General features: G+C 45.9%; 1 protein-coding gene across 3 annotated transcripts in view; it reads left to right on the top strand.

The window, feature by feature from the left end:
• The first annotated feature begins 1,121 nt into the window (after positions 1–1,121).
• Positions 1,122–22,356, top strand: part of mapkap1 (MAPK associated protein 1) — a 100,598-nt gene continuing 79,363 nt past the window's right edge. The window contains exons 1-3 of one of the 3 annotated variants that reach the window (XM_061799680.1): positions 1,122–1,221; positions 6,464–6,621; positions 10,115–10,405. In XM_061799680.1, coding sequence (XP_061655664.1) covers positions 10,123–10,405 — 283 coding nt within the window. In that variant the 5' untranslated portion in view covers positions 1,122–1,221; positions 6,464–6,621; positions 10,115–10,122. Of the gene's footprint in view, positions 1,222–6,403; positions 6,754–10,114; positions 10,406–22,356 lie in introns of those variants that run through there. The other 2 variants (XM_061799678.1, XM_061799679.1) reach the window with 2 other exon arrangements.

Raw genomic sequence — 22,356 nt, 5'->3', positions numbered from 1 at the left:
CAGAAGGTGGGAGAACCGTTACAAAGTCTAGAGAGATGTGGGACCATGGACGCTTGGGTACTGGTAAAGGCAAGCGCTCCTCTTGAGGCCTTCGGTTGGAACTTTTATGCATAGAACAGACATTACAAGCGTTAATATATTCAGTGACATCCCTCTTCATATTTTCCCACCAGAAATTCTGTTGAATGACATGAAGGGTCTTAAAAATTCTTGGGTGACAAACCATCTTATTTGTGTGTGCCCAAGGGATCACTTACCCCTTTAGATCCGGCACCACAAACAAGTGGAAGTCAGGACAACCCTCTGGAACTGCAGCCCCTTTCATGGCATCCGTAACCTTGTCTTCTATTCCCCAGGTAAGGGCCGAGACAAAACATGAATCCGGTAATATGAATTTGGGGTTATGGTTTGAATTATCAGCGTCAAGAATCCAAGATAAGGTGTCAGGTTTTCCGTTCTTTGAGCCTGGGCGATACGAGATGACAAAGTTGAACCTGCTGAATAATAAGGACCATCTGTCTTGTCGAGAGTTTAACCTTTTGGCAGATCTCAAATATTCGAGGTTCTTAAAGCTCTGTCCATACCTGAAACAGGTGTTGAGCTCCCTCCAACCAATGTCTCCATTCTTCCAGTGCCATTTGACATTAACATTTAAGTAATTCTCGATCAGCTATATCATAATTTCTTTCTGAATTTGACTTTTTTTTTTTTTTTTTTAAAGAAAAGCAAAAGCGTGAAGTTTTCCGTCTTTGGGATCCCTCTGTGAGAGGATAGAGCGATCTGGAAGTCTGAGGACAGGGGCGGAGGTGAAGCTCTTCTTGCGCCTCTGAAAGGCCTTTTCACAGTCCATGCACCAAAAAAAGGTTTTCTGAGATTAGGTCATTTCATGGCGTGGAGCTGCGTTGGTGCTATAATTTCTAATATATTTTCTATAGAAGTTTGCAAACCCAAGAATCCTCTGAACCTCTTCGCGTGATTTGGGTGTGGTCCAATCAGCTACGGCAGAGATCTTCTCTAGATCCATCCTGATCTCCCCCTCAGCCAGAACATAGCCCAAAATGACACCATTGGGTTATGAAACTCAAACTTCTCTGTCTTGACATACAGGTGGTTCTCAAGTAACCGCTGTAGCACCTGCCGGACATGCCAGTGTGGGTTTCCTCATCGGGGAAGTAAATCAAGATATCATCTTGGTAGACAAATACAAAGGAGCATGACCAGGTATTCATAATGACCCGTGGGCGTGTTAAATTTAGTTTTCCATTCATCCCCCTCCCTGATGTACCAAATGGTGAATTGCATAAGTCAAGTTTAGTGAAAATTTAAGCCCCCACAAGCAGTTCAAAAGCAGTGGACATTAAAGGGAGAGGGTAGTGATTCTTTTTATTTTTATTTAAACCTGTCCTGTTCAGCTGCATGACCAGAATGGTGGATCTGTATGTCTTTATGCTGGAACAGTTTTGCTGTGCAACAGGGGAGTTTGAAATCCTCCCTCTGCTTATTTTTTTATTTTTAAATTATTCTGATATTTATTGAAAATGCAGCCGGACAGAAAAAGGTTTTAGGGGACAGACAGAGGGACAGAGTGGACAAGGGGACTAGGGGTGAAATTCACAGCAATAGTGAGACAGTCTAGATATTTGAACATAAGTAACATTACAACAGTTATTTGTAGATTGGGGATTGGGGGGTGGGGACACCCCGTGTGGATACGCAATAACTAACCAAGAGAACAAGAGAGGACAGAAAAGGGCAGGGCAGGATGTGGGAAAAAAAGCAATGCTACTGTCGAGTGGTGCGGTGGGATTCTTTTTTAGTGTCGAAAAACACCTGTAAGAACCTGTGATTTGATATGTTAGTATAACCTGTGTTGTTATGAGTGACCCCAGCACAAGTAATTAAATTCTGTAGTGTTTGTATCAAACTTATTAGTGAATGAACACTATATCACATGCATATTAGTCAACTGGTGTACGGAGTTGCTTAGCCGGCACATAGAGGAAGGGTGAAACAAGGGGGGACGGATCGGGTCAGTGAGGCCGTCTAGCAGGGGACCCAACCAGGGGGATGCCACCAACCACCTATGACCCAGGGAGTTCCCGAGCCCGACCAAAGCGCCCCGACCAGTCACAAGGGAAGGGGCACAGGCACTGGACCAGGGTTAACGTTAACGTACGTACATCGAGTCAAGCGGTTTCTCCGCCTTTTCACCCCACCACAAGGGTCTAAAATCTTTGACAAATGTCTCACGGTGCGTACCCAGCTTGGATGAAGTGAAGATGATGTAGTTTGTATCCATGGAGCCTTCCGTGGCCCTCCAGCAGATCCATTAGAAATGACACTACCTCCAGGGGGTCGGACTGATTCCTCCTCCTGTACAATCCCATGCACTTTAAATTACGTCTGAGAGTGCGTATACTTATTCCATGCTATCCACTGAGCTCAAGAACTGTAAAATCTAACCATGTCTCAACCCAAGCATGAAATATAACAATCAAATTATTTAACAGCTGAGCTATCCATTCTGCAGACACACACCTATTTGAAGCAATAACTTCTGGTTCAGGTCGCCAACTTCTGGTTCAGGTCGCTAGCGAAGCCCTATGAATATGTGTGTCTTCTTTTTAAACCCCCTACTGGAGCCGTCACCTTATCGTGGTGGAGCGGTTTGTGTGTCCCAATGATCCTAGGAGCTAAGTTGTCTGATGCTTCACGCCCCTTCTAGGGTCACCCATGGAAAACAGGTCCCAGGTGAGGGACCAGACAAAGTATGGCTAAAAGACCCCTATGATGAACAAAATAAATTGAAGTAGGTTTCCCTTTCCCGGATCCGGGTCACCAGGGCCCACCTCTGGAGTCAGGCTTGGAGGTGGGGCTCGGAGGCGAGCACCCATGGGGCCCGGCCGGGCACAGCCTGAAAGGGTAATGTGAGCCCCCTTTCCCATGGGCTCACCACCTGTGGGAGGGGCCATAGGGGTCGGGTGCAGTGTGAACCGGGCGGTGGCCGAAGGCAGGGACCTTTGCGATCCAATCTAGGGACGTGGAATGTCCCCTCTCTGGCAGGGAAGGAGCCCGAGCTGGTGTGTGAGGTCAAGAAGATCCGAATAGATATAGTCGGGCTCACCTCCACACACGGCTTGGACTCTGGTATCAGTCCTCTTGAGAGGGATTGGACTCTCTTCCACTGCCCATAGTGAGAGGCGCTGAGCAGGTATGGGTATACGTATTGCCCCCCGGCTCGGCGCCTGTACATTGCACTTCACCCTGGTGGACGAGAGGGTAGCCTCCCTCTGCCTTCTGTTGTTTGTGCCTATGCACCAAACATCAGTACAGAGTACCCGCCCTTTTTAGAGTCGTTGGAGGGGGTGCTGGAGAACACTCCCGCTGGGGACTCCATCGTTCTGCTGGGGGACTTCAATGGTCACGTGGGCAATGACAATGAGACCTGGAAGGGCGTGATTGGGAGGAACACCCCCCCCCCCCCCCCGATGAGAACCCAAGTGGTGTTCTATTATTAGACTTCTGTTCTCATTACGGATTGTCCATGACGAACACCATGTTCAAGCATAAGGGTGTCCACACGTGCACTTGGCACCAGGACACCCTAGGTTGCAGTTCGATGATCGACTTTGTGGTCGTGTCATCAGACTTGCGGCTGCATATCTTGGACACTCGGGTGAAGAGAGGGGCGGAGCTTTCAACTGATCACCACCTGGTGGTGAGTTGGCTCTGATGGTGGGGGAAGATGCCGGTCCGACCTGGCATGCCAAACGTATTGCGAGGGTCTGCTGGGAACGTCTAGCAGAATCCCCTGTCAGAAGGACTTTCAACTCCCACCTCCGATAGAACTTTGCGCATGTTCCGGATGAGGCGGGGGACATTGAGTCCGAGTGGACCATGTTCCACCCCTCCACTGCCGACTGGAGCTGTGACCGTAAGGTGGTCGGTGTCTGTCGTGGCAGCAACCCCTGAACCCATTGGTTGACACCAACGGTGAGGGATGCCGTCAAGCTGAAGAAGGAGTCTTATCAGGCCTTTTTGGCCTGTGGGTCTCCTGAGGCAGCTGATGGGCTGACGGGTGGCCAAGCAGATTGAAGTATTGGGAGGTCGCTGAAGCAAAAATTTGTGTATGAGAGCAGTTCGGGAAGGCCATGGAGAAAGACTTCCGGACAGCTTCGAGGAAATTCTGGTCCACCATCCGGCGTCTCAGGAGGGGGAAGCAGTGCACCATCAACACTGTGTATAGGCGGGATGGGGCACTGCTGACCTCGACTCGGGACGTAGTGAGTCGGTGGGGAGAATACTTTGAAGACCTCCTCAATTCCACCGACATGCCTTCCCATGAGGAAGCAGAGTCTGGGGTCTCTGAGGTGGGCTCTCCTATCGCTGGGGTTGAGGTCACTGTGGTGGTTAAAAAGCTCCTCGGTGGCAAGGCCCCGGGGGTGGATGAGATTTGCCCAGAGTTCCTAAAGGTTCTGGATGTTGTGGGGCTGTCCTGGTCGACACGCCTCTGCAACATTGCATGGACATTGGGGACAGTGCCTCTGGATTGGCAAACTGAGGTGGTGGTCCATCTTTTTAAGAAGGGGGGATGTGTTCCAACTACAGGGGCATCACAATCATCAGCCTCCCTGGTAAGGTCCATTCAGGGATGCTGGAGAGGAGGGTCCATCGTGAAGTCAAATCTCAGATTCAGGAGGAGCAGTGTGGTTTTCGTCCTGGCCGTGGAACAGTGGACCAGCTCTACATCCTCGACACGGTCCTCGAGGGTGAATGGGAGTTCAACCAACCAGTTTACATGTGCTTTGTGGACTTGGAGAAGGTGTTCGACCGTGTCCCTCGGTAAGTCCTGTGGGGGGCACTACGGGAGTATGGGATACCAAACCCCCTGATATGTCCTGTCCGACTAGTGTCAGAGTTTGGTCCGCATTGCTGGCAGTAAGTTGGACTCATTTCCGGTGAGGGTTGGACTCCGCCAAGGCTGCCCTTTGTCACCGATTCTGTTCATTACTTTTATGGACAGAATTTCTAGGCTCAGCCGAGGCATAGAGGGCGTCCGGTATGGTGCCCTCAGTATTGCATCTCTGCTTTTTGAAGATGATGTGGTTCTGTTGGCTTCAGCAAGCCGTGATCTACAACTCTCACTGGAGGGGTTTGCAGCAGAGTGTGAAGTGGCTGGGATGAAAATCAGCACCTCCAAATCCGAGACCATGGAAAAGGGTGGCGTGCCCTCTCCATGTCGGGGATGAGATCCTGCCCCAAGTTCAAGTATCGTGGGGTCTTGTTCAGGAGTGAGGGAAGAATGGAACGGGAGATCGACAGGCAGATCGTTGCAGCGTCTGCAGTGATGCGGACTTTGTATCGGTACGTTGTGGTGAAGAAGGAGCTAAGCCGAAAGGCGAAGCTCTCAATTTACCGATCGATCTATGTTCCTATGGTCACGAGCTGTGGGTTGTGACCGAAAGAACCAAATCCCGGATACAAGCGGCCCAAATAAGTTTCATCCGCAGGGTGTCTGGGCTCTCCCTTAGATATAGGGTGAGAATCTCGGTCATCCAGGAGGGGCTCAGAGTAGAGCCGCTGCTCCTCCGCATTGAGAGGAGTCAGATGAGGTGGCTCAGGCATCTGATTAGAATGCCTCCTGGTTGCCTCCCCGGTGAGGTGTAGCGGGCACGTCCCACCAGGAGGAGACCCCCGGGGACAACCCATGACACACTGGAGAGACTCCTGGCTGGCCTGGGAACGCCTCGGAATCCCCCCGGACGAGCTGGATGAAGACGCTGAAGATGCTGGATACAGGGCTGGGGAGAAGGAAGACTGGGCGTCCCTGCTAAAGCTACTGCCCCCACGACCCGACCATGGATAAGCGGTAAAAAATGGATAGATGGATCTTTTTAAACAGACTTATTTTGTTAAGTATTATAGAAGCGCATAGTAGCAATATAACTTTGATATAGAAGACACTAAAAGGAGCCCGCCAGCGACCTGAACCGGAAGAAATTGCTATTTTTATTTGGTGGTGGTGGGGGGCTCAAATTTATTACGTCTTAATGTGATTACTTTTTACGTTATCACGTGAAACTTATGTTATAACATGAAACGTATCACATTATAACATGAAACCTATTATAATGTGAAACTTATGTTATAACATGAAACTTATCACGTTATAACATGAACTTTATCACGTTATAATGTGAAACATCACGTTATAACATGATAGTGAACCTTTTTATTTTTGGTGTGGCAGTGCGGCGTATGTCCATGCATTGCCTTCTATGGGAACGTCGACCTTCCCAATATGGCCGCTATATAGGCACGTCGGTTTGCCGGGCTGTTTCATTGCGTTGGTGTATCTACCCATTCATATCTACGGGAGGCGCTAGCACGTAAACAGAGTAGTGAGGAACTTAAAAGGTGCAAATAGAGCAATGAGACGAGTCCCTGGTGTTCTGTATTACAGTATGGGAGGCGCTATCTTGTAAACAGAGGAGCGAGAAATGAGGACCCTACAAAGAAAGAAATGAGATGCTAACAGAGTTATTCTTACTCCGAAACTGAAAGTGGCAGTCGTGCGCCAAAAAGCGAGATGCAAACTGGAGAAAAGAAGACGACGCAACGGTAAGCAGTATTGTCGTTTTTATGGCTTATGTAGCATTTCTTTAATTGCACATCAGATACGATTTGATTCTATTCACAATGCTCAAATACATTTTTGGTGACCGCTCTAACAGTGAGGCGCAATCAAACCAGGTAAATGTCATCAGCTATATTGACTTATAACGAGTTGAATTTATACATTTATCGTTGCTATTTTCACTTTGTTAATCTCAGTAGTTGTCACAATGTAGATGTAATTGGAATGGTAACTTTTAAAACGACGCTCAGTAATAGGTGAAATAGCAAACGGAAGTTGAACCTCCTCCATTGGCGGTATCGTCTTCTCGATGTACACATAATTTGAGGACCAAAGACTGTATTTCAGCTTTTCCCAAAAGTCGAATGTCAACTCGTAGTTTAAAAAAATTATTTATCGTGTTATACTTAAAGCGGTCTGCAAACTAGCTACCGATAAACTGGGACTTTTTAAAATCTCGTTTATTTTCTGTGCTCGGGCCACACATCCGTCACTTAATTATGGGATCGTTCGCCGAAGAGGAATGTTACGTAATTCTGCGCACGCGCATAAAATTGATCGGCAAACAATTTAATCAGTGGTGATTCTGATATAAAACGTTTATTCGTTAATAAACGAGCATAATTTAATTTTTAGTAAGAATTCTGCTTGCAAACCATGTAAAACATAAAATTACGACTACTAAATGCTTTAGTTGGAACCTTTTGCAAATTATCATAATGAAAAACTTGTGGATTTATGTGGGTAAATCCCAGGCAAATCTTTCATGGCAATATGAAGTGAAATGGGACGATGACGCTGTATAATGGTCTTATATTAGTGGTGGACATGGCACTTAACATTTCCATGTACAGCGGCAGAAATAAGTATTTAATACGTCACTATTTTTCTCACTAAATATATTTCCAAAGGTGCTATTGACATGACATTTTCACCAGATGTTTGGAACAACCCAAGTAATCCATACATGCAAAGAATGTAGAACAAATAAGATCAGAAATTAAGTTGTGTGTAATGATGTTAAATGACACAGGGGAAAAGTATTGACCATGCCAACTGGTATTTATTTAATAATTGTACAAAAGCCTTTGTTTGCAATGACAGGTTCAAGACGCCTCCTGTATGGAGAAACTAGTCGCATGCATTGCTCTGGTGTGATTTTGGTCCATTCCTCCACACAAGCAGTCTTCAAATCTTGAAGGTTCTGTGGGCTTCTTTTATGGACCTTCAGTTTCAGTTCTTTCCATAGATTTTCGATTGGATTCAAGTCAGGTGATTGGCTGTGCCATTATAGCAGCTTTATTTTTTTTTCGTTGAAACCAATTGAGAGTTTCCTTGGCAGTATGTTTTGGATCATTATCCTGCTGAAATGTCCACCCTCGTTTCATTTTCATCATCCTCGTAGATGTCAGCAGATTTTTGTCAAGAATGTCTCGGTAGATTTGCCCAGTCATCCTTCCATCAATAATGTGAAATTAACCAGTACCATTTGCTGGAAACCAGTACCATCATGTTCCCACCTCTGAACTTCACTGTTGGTATATTGTTTTTAGGGTGATGCGCAGTGCCATTTCTCCTCCAAACGTGGTGTGCATTATGGCATCCAATGAGTTAAATTTTGCTCTCATCAGACCATACTATATTCTCCCAGTATCTAACTGGCTTATCCAAATGTTGTTCAGCAAACTTTAAACGAGCTTTGACATGCTTTTTTTTCCAGCAATGGGGTCTTGCGTGATGAGCATGCATACGGGCCATGGCGGTGGAGTGCATTACTCACTGTTTTCCTTGTGACTACAGTACCTGCTAATTGCAGGTCTTTATGAAGCTCTCCACAGGTGGTCCTTGGCTCTTGGACAACACTTCTGATTATTTTTTGCACTCCTCTGTCAGAAATCTTTCGAGGATTGAGGCAAATCTATGGTGGCATGATTGGCTTTCCACTTACGTATTATGGCCCCAACCGCGCTCTCTGGAACATTCAGAAGCTTAGCTAATAAAAACCTCAGCATCCAAACATTTCACTTTTGTCAGGAGATCAATGAAATCTCGCTTCAGTACCTCTGATTGCTGCGTCCATGGCCGCTCACTCTGGGTTGAAACAGCCCGCAACGCAGGCCAGCCGGATTCCTCGGTAATCTCCTGGTGTTGTGTCCTCCCTTTTAGATGTTGTCCCATATCTTTGGGCTTTGCTCCCAGTAAATTCCAGGGAGAACTGCTGGATGGTCAATTACCGTTTCCACAGTCCACATCCGCCCTCTTTGTTGAGATAAGTGGCTGTCTGTTAGCACACTTCTGCTCACCATTTTGAGACATCGGGAGAGTGGTTTCATTCCCCGACTGACCATTTACATCCACATACACTTCAAGACAGTGGATTTTTGTTTCCAGGATTAACATCCTCTGCAGCAGTCCGTGATAGTCCTCAGTGGAAAAGGGAGGCATCTTGATTGCTGGTCTTGTTGCTAATAGCAGGCTTGTGCTAATTAGCAGGCCACACTCACATAATGGTGAGAAGGTATCAGAAAATATTGGAATATAGCAACAACTGACTGTATCTACAAAAAAAGTACAGTCCCACAGGTTTAAAAATATCCATGAGTCGCTGCTTCTAATTTTCTTAGAAAAAAAACTAGCTTATCAGCAAGAAAAAATGTAAACAGAAGCGAAGCAAGCAGAGCAAGCAAAAAAAAAACGTCTTCACTGTACAAAAGCGAGAGAAAAGAAAAATGGAAAAAAAAAAGCATTCGCGACAAGGAAAGATGGAGTTGGATAAGACAGAAAAAATAAAATAGAAAAATAAAAAGCCTTAAATGGAAATGGGCTGGCCACGTTGCCCAAAGAGCTTCTAATTTTGGTATTGTTTTCTCCACACATGGCACTTAGAGTTGAAAGGTGATTACATGCTGTCTAGCCACACTCTCTCCTACCACGACCTTACAGTCAGTAACTTCCTTCAGATTACATCGTCTGCACCAGATGTAATCCACCAGCATTGCTTCTACCTCAGCTCTTGTAGGTCACACTATGTTCCTGCCTCTTTGGAAGAAAGTGTTCACTACCGCCGTTTTCATCCTTTTTGCAAAGTCGACCATCTGTTCCTCCAAGTTCCTTTCCTGGATGCCGAACTTACCCATCACTTCTTCATCACCCCTGCTTTCTTCACCAACATGTCCATTACAGTCTGCACCAATCAGGACTCTCTCTCTCTCTCTGTCTGGGATGCTCAGAACTATTTCGTCTCGCTCCTTTCAGAATTTCTCTTTCACCTCTAGGTTACATTCTACCTGAATTTTGTGTTTACTTGTGTTGTTGTTTAAATTTGTTTTATGATAAGAAACATTGAAATGTGACAAATAAGAAATCAGGAAGGGGGCAACACTTTCACAACATTGTATCTGAAAGGGAACCTGGGACATATTGGCAAGTGGTAGTCAGAAACCAAAACTTAATTAATTTCTGTTTGTTTTCACAAAGGGAAAGAAATGGCCTTCTTGGACAATCCAGCTATTATTTTGGCCCACATCAGACAGTCTCATGTGACCAGTGACGATACAGGAATGTGCGAAATGGTGCTAATCGACCAGGATGTGGATCTGGAGAAGTGTCATCTGGCTCTGGTACCTGGCAGCAGCAATGAGTCAGCAATGTTAAGTTCCTTAAATGAGGGGTTCGGCACTATGGCGGACACTCACACTTGTGACCTCTCGCAGTCAATGGATATCACCTCCAGTTGGGATTTTGGCATCCGACGACGCTCCAACACAGGTAGGCTTATTTTAGGCATTATCTGATTAGCAGGACAGGGTTTTTGTGATGCCTTCCTAAGACTGATGCATGCAAGGACATCCAGAAATCCTGCTTTGCCACTGTTTGAAGGGTTTGTGTGACCAATCTGGGTCAGTTTTAAACTGTCATTGACAGTGTGTAGTCCCTTGAAGCGATTCGAGATTACAAGTCTGGAAAAAATAAAATACTGAATACTGACAAAAATATGCACTGCTCTGGGGCTTTAGCCTTGACGAGTATCGTTCCAAAGCATAGATCGTGTGACTATTATGTGCTCCCTAATGGAGCATGCGTCTGAAAATCTAATCTTTCATTTTTGCTCAATTGAATAATCACAGACACATTGGTCCTAATCTGTGAAAAGATAAATTTCCAATGTACTTCTGTCGCTTCACAGGGACTGCAGTAAGATGCAAACCAATTTGTGTGCTATTGATGGTTGCTCTAGGGAAATGCATGCATTTTCATTGCACTGAATAACAGTTGTCAAATGGTCAGTGAGATGAGTAATACAGATTACAATAAAAAACGTTACTGCCTCTCTAATGACATTTGTCAGCTCTGTGTATATGATGGCCTGGCGAATGTTCTGACAGAAATCCCTAACATCGACCTCAGTCAAGCCATTGTCCATCCCTAAAATTTATGTCCCTAAAAGTCATGCCATAATCTGTAAAGGCTTCAAAACGTTCACAATAATCTGTAAGAAAATACAGGGGGTTCTCGGTCTATGACTGTAAACATGTTTCAATGTTGCGAGCGTAATGTAATGACATGATAGAATAAAAAACAGCAATTTATGTCATATTGCATCAATTGAATACTTCTTCTTCTGGTGTGCCTGCCTTGACAACATGGGAGCAGTATAAAACAGACAGACAGATACTGTTCATTGAGCCGTTATTATGAATGAGTTTTAGGCAAGACAAGGCAGCTGCAAAGTGATTGGCTGCTGCATGCAGTCCTGCCTGGATTCACAGTAACATCACAACTCCTCTCAAACGGCACTAATATTTGTTCAAGCAAAGGATAAAGGATATATGAATGTGAATACTATAGGGCTGCCAAGATTAGTCATGATTAGATTGACATCAACAATTTCAAAATCAATGCCATTGTTTGTTGTTTTAAGCTTTGTTTTTCTCTCCCAAAAGTGGCTGTATCCTCCCGCGCTATTGCCTTCTGTCCTTGACACACATGCACAGTTGTGGTAATCCGGGTCTTTCGTAATGACGCTCATGTGCAGTAGTGGTCATCTGAATCAGCTGTGACATACCCGGAAGAATGATGGCTAACCGGTGTAGTGTATATTGATTTGGATAAAAACGTAATTAATTTAGGAGAAAAGAATAAGCCGGAAGTGACGCCTGCAATACTTCCGTTTTAGTGTGAATTTAAGTTTCAGCATTAAAATCAAATGATTTTATCTCGTAAAACAGGCACCACGTCTCTTTTTAGATGTGTAAACATCAGGACAAAGTGACAAAAACCTCTATGTCTCATAATCTGAATATTGCTACAGGAATTAGGTAAGCGTTCTCAATAACCAGAGGTCTTCTGCCGAAACCAAACTGACACACACACACAAAACTGATACAGGTAGTGGATTTTTACTGAAAATTTCATGAGATCTAACAGGGGAATCTACATGGGAACAATGCAGGGAAAAGCAAAACAAAGGACAGACGAACATTGGCAAAGGAGACTGATTTGTGATGTGAGGGTGGAAATGAACATGGGATGACAATGCATAGAGCTGGGGATTCCTCTTCTCGTTAATTTAAACCCAAATATTCACTAATCTGTACTTTAGTAGACCGCAAGTTGGACTTTCGTTGCGTGGGAGCACAATTTAGGCAGGCTGGTCCATCTCCCGAATATTTGGCCGGTCCGGTCCGCACGGGGAACAGGTGGATTTGGCAGAAAAAGGAGGAAGGAAAAAAGAAAAAGCAAGAAAAAGAGTTCCAAGGCAGGGCTGCCGAAGCCCTGGTGTCGCTGTTTGCAAGACGCTCGGCGCTGACGTGGGCCGCCCGTTTCCCTCCCAATGACGCTTGCCCATGAGCTGCCCAGGCACCCAAAAGGGTAGCTCGGGACGCTGGCAGGGTGCTCTGAGGCAGGGAAGGGCCTGCTGTGTCCTTGCCACCTCGTGGTGAGAGGTGAGGCTTCCTGGCTGAGCCAGTCTTTGGCAGGCATCCCCGTGGCTGTCTGTCTCGGCGGGGGAGGGAAGACAGGGAATGCAGTCCCAGGCCGAGGTTGGGGGTTATGGTGCCATCTGGCGAGAGCATGTCCCTTACACCGGCATTACAACGCAGCCCAAAAGTGTAAGCTAAAGAGCACTGCAAGACAGAACATGTGTAAAGCAAGCACATTCTTTCTGATTCAATTTCTGACTGAGAGACAGTCATCTCAGTAAGCTATTTGGCTAGTTAGCTGCTATTAACGTCAATGGCAGTGAGCTACTTGCTTTAAGCTGTAACATTAATGCTATAATCTGCTATCTTTGGCTCCCCCTACTGCTGGAATTCAGCATTATAACAAAGCTGTCTGTCTCTTTGATACGACGTAGGCTGTGCCGAGTCCAACTGTCCCAGTCTCCCCCTCTCCCCACACCTCGCGGGCGAATATACACCAACATGTTGTAATAGAGCTGTTGAAACCCGAGAGGTAACTAAAACTTTCTCTGACCACTGTGGTCTTGCAGTACCTTTAGTTAATGTAGAGACACAGACAGATTTCCGGGATACCCACCAAACCATTCAAATAATGTACAATATAAAGTAAACATATTCTTCTTTTACCATAGTAGTGGACTATATTTATAATGTACCTGTGGATAAAAACGCAAAGCTTGTGGCCAAAATGTATGCGGACAGTGTATGTACCTCTCCTCCTGTTAATGTAGAAACCCACTTCTTCCTTAACTATTAATCTATGTTGTTATGGTTTAATAAATGTGATACAGTACAACATATTAAAAAACAGTAGTATCCAGCAAATGTCAAAATGATGGCTGGCCGGACGTGACGTCACCTGCCATTGCATCACCGGAAGCCGGAAGTGCTGTTGTTGCCTAAGTCTAATCATAAACCGGAAATGATGTCACCGGAAATTGGGTGTGGAAATGACGTTGGCCGAAAATATGGAAATGATGTCAGCTGAAATGGGGTGTGGAAAATGACATCTGGCGGACATCAGACCTGAAGGCCGGAAGTGTTGCAGCTACTAGAAATGGGACGCGGAAAATGACACTGGAAATCAAATCGGAAATGATGTCACCTTGTTTCAACATGTCCAGACTTGTTCTAAGCATGTTAGAACAAGTCCTAGACTTGTGTTGGCCCACCAGAGGCCCTCTCCATAAATGGCATAACCCTCTTCCACCAGTAGATCGCCTCTCTTTTTTTCCGATAAAACAAACAACACCCTCTGAAGACATTGCCCGGACATCTCCAAAGCGGCGACATAAATAACTGCGATTTAAAGCATGACATACTATGTGAACAGTTGCACAACTATGATCAGCGAAATGTGTCAGTATCATTAGAGGATCTGCTCCAGATACAACCTGTAAATCTTGGTTGTATCTGCAACCAAGGGAGGGTTCAACACCCACCAACAGCAGGAATGGTCTCTAAGATCTAGCGACAGCGACTGTACATTGGGGTACAGATTCTATCAAGAAATAGCTGCACTTTGTCTGTACATGAAGAATCAAGACTGTGAAAATGCATTACTGTCTAATAAAGGAACATTGAATTCCAATAATTGGGCAGAATTTAATCATGTCGTGACAGAAGTCATCATGAAAACTATACATTCATCAGAGGTGTGGTGGACTAATCTATGGTATGGAAATCTAGATCTTCAGCAAGCGGGGATTGTTTTTTCGATGTTAAAATTAATTGAGGACGAGGAAGGTGAATGTGTGAAGCAGTCTGATTTAGAGTTTTCATTAACATCCGTCAATAGCGAATGCGGCATGTTTTTCAGCATGTTTTTCTTACTGAGTGACTAGTCTGAAAAAATGGCCCTCGTCTCTGAAGACATCTCTGCCCATTTTACAACCAGTCAACAATGGAAGAACATCGTGGGTGTCGAGAGCATTGTCATTTCCATAACCACGCCTCTAACCCAACCCCCTCACTCATCAGATTATACAAATGTATGACTCGGCGCCCACAACTACACTTTTTCTCTGGTGAGACAAACCCTCTGTAAGAAGGAGAATGAAGGCATTGAGCACCACTCCGTGGCCACGTGATGGGAACCCTTCGATGATGTGAGAGGAGTACCTTTCGGTTCCACAGAGGGGGTATGGACGGGAATCACTGCAGATACTCTAACTGGCTGTAATGAGCCTATAATTAAAAGCATCGACCCTGGGAACTCTGACTGCGTTGTGGAGACCTCTATAACTACCCCCGCGGCTGAGTGTGACAACTCCAACTGTGATGAGAAGACTACCGGGGCTGACCAGAGGTTGACGCTGAGAACTTCGTCAACAATAATGTTGTTGAGACTTCCTATACCCCTCCCAAAGACAGTGGCATGCAAGAAGAGAACCATCAGCCTACAGCCTTCCAACACAGCTGGCCGACACCCCAGCTGTCTACAACCGCATCCTCACTCGATGTTGATGAAGGAGTGGAAGACTTGAGTTGGACAGACCCCCCCGGGACAATTGGTTGTCTTCAGAAGTGGTGCTTTGTATTAAGATAGCCATCATATATCTCCTCAGACGCTTCTTGAGAAATTACAGTAAAGGTGAATGTTTCGGATGTGGAATAAATCATCCTAATCAGAGACGACATAAATGTCGAGAAGTAGGGGAGGATTATTATTTAACTCAACACTTCTATCACATCATGCACCGAGCACTTTCTACCAAGTATTCACTATATGTTAAGTCACCTGATAGAGAGACCGTCAAACGCGTGGGCGAGACTTTACTGTTGGAGCTCGAACCCGTGAGGAATATACTGAGCAGATTCGAGGAGTTGGACATTGTCATTGTCATTATTTCAACAACCCTGGGTATCTTTTGTAAGCCAAGTCGTATCCGAGGCTGATTCATGTTTGTCTGACATTTAAAAACATTTTGGAAAATTGGGAGGGTGAAATCAGAGTAGGTCACCTGTTGACTCTTTTCAGTTTGTTCATTGATATCTTGAAATACTGTTTGCAAAACAACCACCTGGTGGACATACCGTATGAACTGATGACTTTCCAAGCTGCTTTCGAGTTAAAAGTCCAATCTATGTTCCTAACTGAGGCATTTATGTTTATCAGGTCTTAGATGATTTTTTCCAACACGGTCGTGATGTGATCCTTTGTTTTACTATGACACATTGCATTATTACCTTTATCTTCTGTAGAACCTATATAGGCTTAGAGAATGTTTAGCAAACCACTTTAGAACTTGTTTTATACACTTAATTTTGTGTGAGAACCAATAAACAACTTAAAGCTGTGTCCATGTCTGGAAAAAAATACTTTAACACAATGCATAAACCACCAGTTCAGGGTGTACCCCGCCTCCTGCCCGATGACAGCTGGGATAGGCTCCAGCACGCCCGTGACCCTAGTGAGGAGAAGCGGTTCAGAAAATGGATGGATGGACAATGCATAAACCAGCCAGAATTAATTTCCCTAGAAATAGAGTTTTTGTTTCCAGACCTCTAAATCAATTCCAAGCTGATCTCTATGACATGCAAGCTCTAGCAGAGCACAATGACGGATTTAAATATCTACTAACCCTCAGATGTGTTTTCTAAAAAGGCCTTTGTTCACGTCTTGAAGGATAAGACTGCTCTGGAAGTCGTAAAAGCTTTTGAATCTATTTTATGAAATAGCGGTACACACAAAAAGCTACAAACTAATGGGGGAAAATAATTCTTTCCCAGACGTTTTAAGAATTTCATGAAAAAACACAGTGTTATTCATTTTGCTACAGCGAGTGATCTGAAACCCTCTGTGTTCGAAAGGTTCAACAGAACTCTGAGAACTAGAATGTGGAGATATGTCACAGCTAAAAACACACGACGTTTTATATTGTACAAGATTTAGTCAATAGTTATAACGAAAGCTATCATAAAAGTGTCAAAATGAAACCCAATCGAGTATATTGGGCGAATACTTTTCAAGTATTTCAAAACCTGTATGGTAACTTCCCCTTAGGTGTTAGTGAGAGATTAAAAGTGAAATTTAAAGAAGAGGATATCGAAAGAGTTTCCAAATTGAGATGTTTTTGACGAGAAATATGAGCAGAGCTTTACAGATGAATTATTTACAATTGCAGATTGCATACCACGTTTTCCTCCTGTTTAAAAACGGATTGATTATGGTGGGAACGTCGAGCAGAATCCCCTGTTAGAAGGAGTTTCAAGTCCCACCTCCAACAGAACTTTGCTCATGTTGCGGGGGAGGCGGGGGACATCGAGTCCGAGTGGACCATGTTCTGCGCCTCCAGTGCTGAGGCGGCCGACCGGAGCTGTGGCCTGTCGTGGCGGCAATCCCCGAACCCATTGGTGAGGGATGCCGTCAAGGTGAAGAAGGAGTCCTATTGGGCCTTTTTGGCCTGATGGGTACCGGCTGGCCAAGCGGAATGCAGCTTTGGTGGTCGCTGAAGCAAAAACTCTGGCATGGGAGGAGTTCGGTGAGGAAAGACTTCCGGACGGCTTCAAGGAAATTCTGGTCCACTATCCGGCGTCTCAGGAGGGGGAAGCAGTGCACCATCAACGTGTATAGTGGGGATGGGGCGCTGCTGACCTCGACTCGGGACGTTGTGAGTCGGTGGGCAGAATACTTCGAAGACCTCCTCAATTCCACCGACACTCTTTCCTATGAGGAAGCAGAGTCTGGGTTCTCTGAGGCGGGCTCTCCTATCTCTGTGTTTGAGGTCACCGAGGGTTAAAAAGCTCCTCGGTGGCAAGGACCCGAGGGTGGATGAGATTCGCCCAGAGTTCCTAAAGGCTCTGGATGTTGTGGGGCTGTCCTTGTTGACACGCCTCTGCAACATCGCGTGGACATCGGGGACAGTGCCTCTGGATTGGCAGACTGGGGTGGCGGGTTCCCTTTTTAAGAAGGGGGACCAGATGGTGTGTTCCAACTACAGGGGCATCACACTCCTCAGTCTCCCTGGTAAGGTCTATTCAGGGGTGCTGGAGAGGATGGTCCGTCGGGAAGTCGACTCTCAGATTCAGGAGGAGCAGTGTGGGTGTCGTCCTGGCCGTGGAACAATGGACCAGCTCTACAGCCTCGGCAGGGTACTCGAGGGTGCATGGGAGTTTGCCCAACCAGTCTACATTTATTTTGTGGACTTGGAGAAGGTGGACTTGGAGAATGCGTTCGACCGTGTCCCTCGGGCAGTCCTGTGGGGGGTGCTTCGGGAATATGGGGTACCGAACCCCCTGATACGGGCTGTTCGGTCCCTGTACGACCGGTTTCAGAGTTAGGTCCGCATATCGGCAGTAAGCCGGACTCGTTTCCGGTGAGGGTTGGACTCCGCCAAGGCTTCCCTTTGTCATCGATTCTGTTCATAACTTTTATGGACAGAATTTCAAGGCGCAGCCAAGGCGTAAAGGGGGTCCGGTTTGGTGGGCTCAGTATTGCATCTCTCCTTTTTGCAGATGGTGTGGTTCTGTTGGCTTCATCAAGCCGTGATCTCCAACTCTCTCTGGAGCAATTCGCAACCGAGTGTGAAGCGGCTGGGATGAGAATCAGCACCTCCAAATCTGAGACCACGAGCTGTGGGTCGTGACCGAATGAACAAGATCCCGGATACAAGCAGCCTAAATGAATTTACCCCGCAGGGTGTCCGTGCTCTCCGTTAGAGATAGGGTGAGAAGCTCGGTCATCCGGGAGGATCTCAGAGTAGAGCCGCTGCTCCTCCACATTGAGAGGAGCCAGATGAGGTGGCTGGGTCATCTGATTCAGATGCCTCCCGGACGCCTCCTTGGTGAGGTGTTCTGGGCACGACCCACCAATTTGTCCTTTTATTGTAGCAGCATCAAACCAGACTGTGATGGAAGAACACATGGAGAAGGCGTTCGACCGTGTCCCACGGGGAGTCCTGTGGAGGGTGCTTCGGGAGTATGGGGTACCGAACCCCCTGATACGGGCTGTTCGGTCCCTGTACGACCGGAGTCAGAGTTTGGTCCGCATATCCGGCAGTAAGTCGGATTCGTTCCCGGTGAGGGTTGGACTCCGCAAAGGCTGCCCTTTGTCGCCGATTCTGTTCATAACTTTTATGGACAGAATTTCTAGGCGCAGCCGAGGCGTAGAGGGGGTCCGGTTTGGTGGCCTCAGTATTGCATCTCTGCTTTTTGCTGATGATGTGGTTCTGTTGGCTTCATCAAGCCGTGAGCTCGCAGCCGAGTGTGAAGCGGCTGGGATGAGAATCAGCACCTCCAAATCTGAGACCATGGTCCTCAGTCTGAAAAGGGTGGCATGCCCTCTCCAGGTCGGGGATGAGATCCTGCCCCAAGTGGAGGAGTTCAAGTATCTTGGGGTCTTGTTCACGAGTGAGGGAAGAATGGAACGGGAGATCGACAGCCGGATCGGTGCAGCGTCTGCAGTGATGCAGACTTTGTATCGGTCCGTTGTGGTAAAGAAGGAGCTAAGCCGAAAGGCGAAGCTCTCAATTTACCGGTCGATCTACGTTCCTACCCTCACCTATGGTCATGAGCTGTGGGTTGTGACCGAAAGAACAAGATCCCGGATACAAGCGGCCGAAATGAGTTTCCTCCGCAGGGTGTCTGGGCTCTCCCTTAGAGATAGGGTGAGAAGCTCGGTCATCCAGGAGGATATCAGAGTAGAGCCGCTGCTCCTCCGCATCGAGAGGAGCCAGATGACGTGGCTGGGGCATCTGATTCGGATGCCTCCCGGACGCCTCCCTGGTGAGGTGTTCCGGGCACGTCCCACTGGGAGGAGACCCCGGGGACGACCCAGGACACGCTGAAGAGACTATGTCCTTCAGCTGGACTGGGAACGCCTCGGGATCCCCCCGGAAGAGCTGGATGAAGTTGCTGGGGAGAGGGAAGTCTGGGCGTCCCTGCTAAAGCTACTGCCCCTGCGACCCGACCCGGATAAGCGGTAGAAAATGGATGGATGGATGGATGGAAAAAAAAACATCTCAGCGGTGTGGGACAGACAACATGTCGGAGACAGGCAACACGTAATGGCCGGACTACAAGACAAATTTGCTCTTTCACGATTGCACTGTCAGACTACTGCAATAAAATCTTGTATTCCGATACCACCGCATCCCGTTTTTTACGATCATTGGACTTGTCAACTCAAATGCGACCGGATACACTCGTTACCGTGGTGACGACAACAAGAGTGGAGCGAGCCGGCTCGACTGCATTATATGGACACAATGGGGGGAAACGTGTGTTGGTGGTCACCAGTGCTCAGGACAGGAGAGGACGTTCGTTTAAGGCTTGCTTGAGATATGTTCACGTTCTTTTAATACGATACGGCTCACAAGCAGGCAATAAAATGCTATGTAGCCTAGCAAGCTAGTGGTAGCATGAATGGTTGGATGTAAAAATGCCGCTGTTCTGTCGAATCATGCTCTAAAGTTTCGGTGTGGGTGAAGTAATTTAATTACAATAAAGTAATTTAATTACAGTAAGTTAGTACCCATTATTTCTGTCATGTAATGTTGTTTTGACTTGACCGATTAGAATACACGATCTGACGAGAGCAGCCAACCTTTATGGAGCCAAGGAACATATTTTACAATTGAAAAATCTCACGGCACACCAACAAACTGTCAAAATGATGTCACAACATGTGGATACATTAATTACTGTATTTACTTCCTGGCATCTAATAAAAGACCATTCATTTGTTCTGTCTGTCACTATGCCTCACTGGCATAAATAGAGTAACAAAGATACATTATTTATTGTAAATATAATTTCTTGAGCAATTAGGTACACTAGTATATACAGTAAATGAACAGGTCATTAAAAAAAGACATATTCCTCCATCTTGTGATCGGATCGGTAATCGGGTATCGTTTTTTTAAACTCACTGATTGGCTCCAAAAATCGTGATCCTGTAAAGCCTAATATATATCAATCGCAGGGCACATAGGAACAAACAACCATTCGCACTCACAGTCATGCCTACGGGCAATTTAGAGTCTCCAATTCATGCATGTTTTTTGGGATGTGGGAGGAAACCGGAGTACCCGGAGAAAACCCACGCAGGCACGGGGAGAACATGCAAACTCCACACAGGCGGGGCCGGGGATTGAACCCGGGTCCTCAGAACTGTGAGGCTGACGCTCTAACCAGTCGGCCACCGTGCCGATATATATATATATATATATATATATATATATATATATATATATATATATATATATATATATATATATATATATATATATATATATATATATATATATATATATATATATATATATATATATATTCTCACTTGACGCTAAATGCGATTGCCCTCCACCCCAGTGAAAGTGCCTTCTTTTGAGGGGAGGGGGGGGTGTTTCCATGGTATCCGTGCTTCAGCAGAGAGCTCGTTTTTCCCCCCCCCCCCCAAACAAACTTTATGGAGCTTTTGGTAACGCCACAACGCATACATGCACAAAAGAGATACACAGAAATCCAAAATGGTGGCGGAAGTAAACCAAACCATTGAAGAATAAAACAAGTACATTGACTCGTTTTCATTCGAATGCAAAAATTCTCTTAGGAGCCATGAGAGATACTTATTTGATTGACAGCTGAACGTTCCAGGGAGGTGGGATTTTGAGAGCATTTAGCGACAAGCCCAAAGCGTCTGGAAGCTGAAAGAATGTCAATTCTTGGTTATTTTAAAGCCTGTTATCACATACTTTGCAATTTTTTATCCATTCATTCATTATCCAGCTTGTTAACAACACATGTTTCTGTGATGTGTCAAATTTACAAGACAACTTTTGGTCTGTTTAGGGGTACTTTAATTAGCAGTAGACCTGCAAGGTCCATATTGTTTCTTTAGAAATTATTATTATTACAGCCGGGGCAGGTGACCTTCGAGGCCCCTATTTTATTTGTAGAAACTATTATTGGGGCCCGAGCAGTACACCTGCGAGGTCCCTATTGATTTGTAGAAATTATTATTATTACTATTTTAGTCATCAGAAACAAGGCCATTTTTGAGGCACTAAATGTGCACAAAAACTCACGAAATTTCACGCCAAGTGAAAAATGTGATAATTTCCCGTTTTTTGGCGCGATTTCCCAAAAATGGCTCGACAGCGCTCCCTAGAAACTAAACTAACCCTAAAATACATCAAAGGACAACTCTGTGATACCTTTGAGCTATGGCTCTGAACATTGGTACACATATAGAGGAGACTCAGATGCACAAAAAAGTCAGCGCGAGCGATATCGTAATCACAACAGTAAGTGACCTTCTAAAGGAAAAAAGTGCGAAATTTTTGCATTTTTTTTCAGTAGGAAGTTTTAATTGGACGGAAGTAGGATTGATAATTTTGCTAATGGGAAAAGGACCAATGAAACACGGAGTGAGTTTACAGGACTCAGTTTGAAGTGGGAGTTCGTGGGAAGAAAGCCAGACGGACTGACCCACCTTGTATTCAGGCGGCGAGGACCGATGACGGTCCGAGAACTGTTTATTGCGTGCGGCGGACCGGGTCAACACCGCCCGGCGGGAACTGCCACTGCCTGCTCCTGTTCTTTGAATAATGGGGGTTGGTAACCGTAGCAAGCCATGAACGGGGGCACACCAGTAGCGGAGCTGGTGAGGGAATTGTGAACGTACTCAATCCACGGGAGGAATGAACTCCATGAGGAGGGGTTGCGTCCGGCAACACATCAGAGAGCCGATTCCAGGGACTGGTTAGCCTGCTCCGTCTGGCCGTTAGTTTGAGGGTGATATCCCGAGAATAAGCT

The sequence above is a fragment of the Phyllopteryx taeniolatus genome, chromosome 15 (assembly GCF_024500385.1).
Source record: "Phyllopteryx taeniolatus isolate TA_2022b chromosome 15, UOR_Ptae_1.2, whole genome shotgun sequence".
NCBI classification, from domain to species: domain Eukaryota; kingdom Metazoa; phylum Chordata; class Actinopteri; order Syngnathiformes; family Syngnathidae; genus Phyllopteryx; species Phyllopteryx taeniolatus.
Note: the sequence above shows the minus strand (reverse complement) of the source record. Positions and strands in the feature narration are given on the sequence as shown.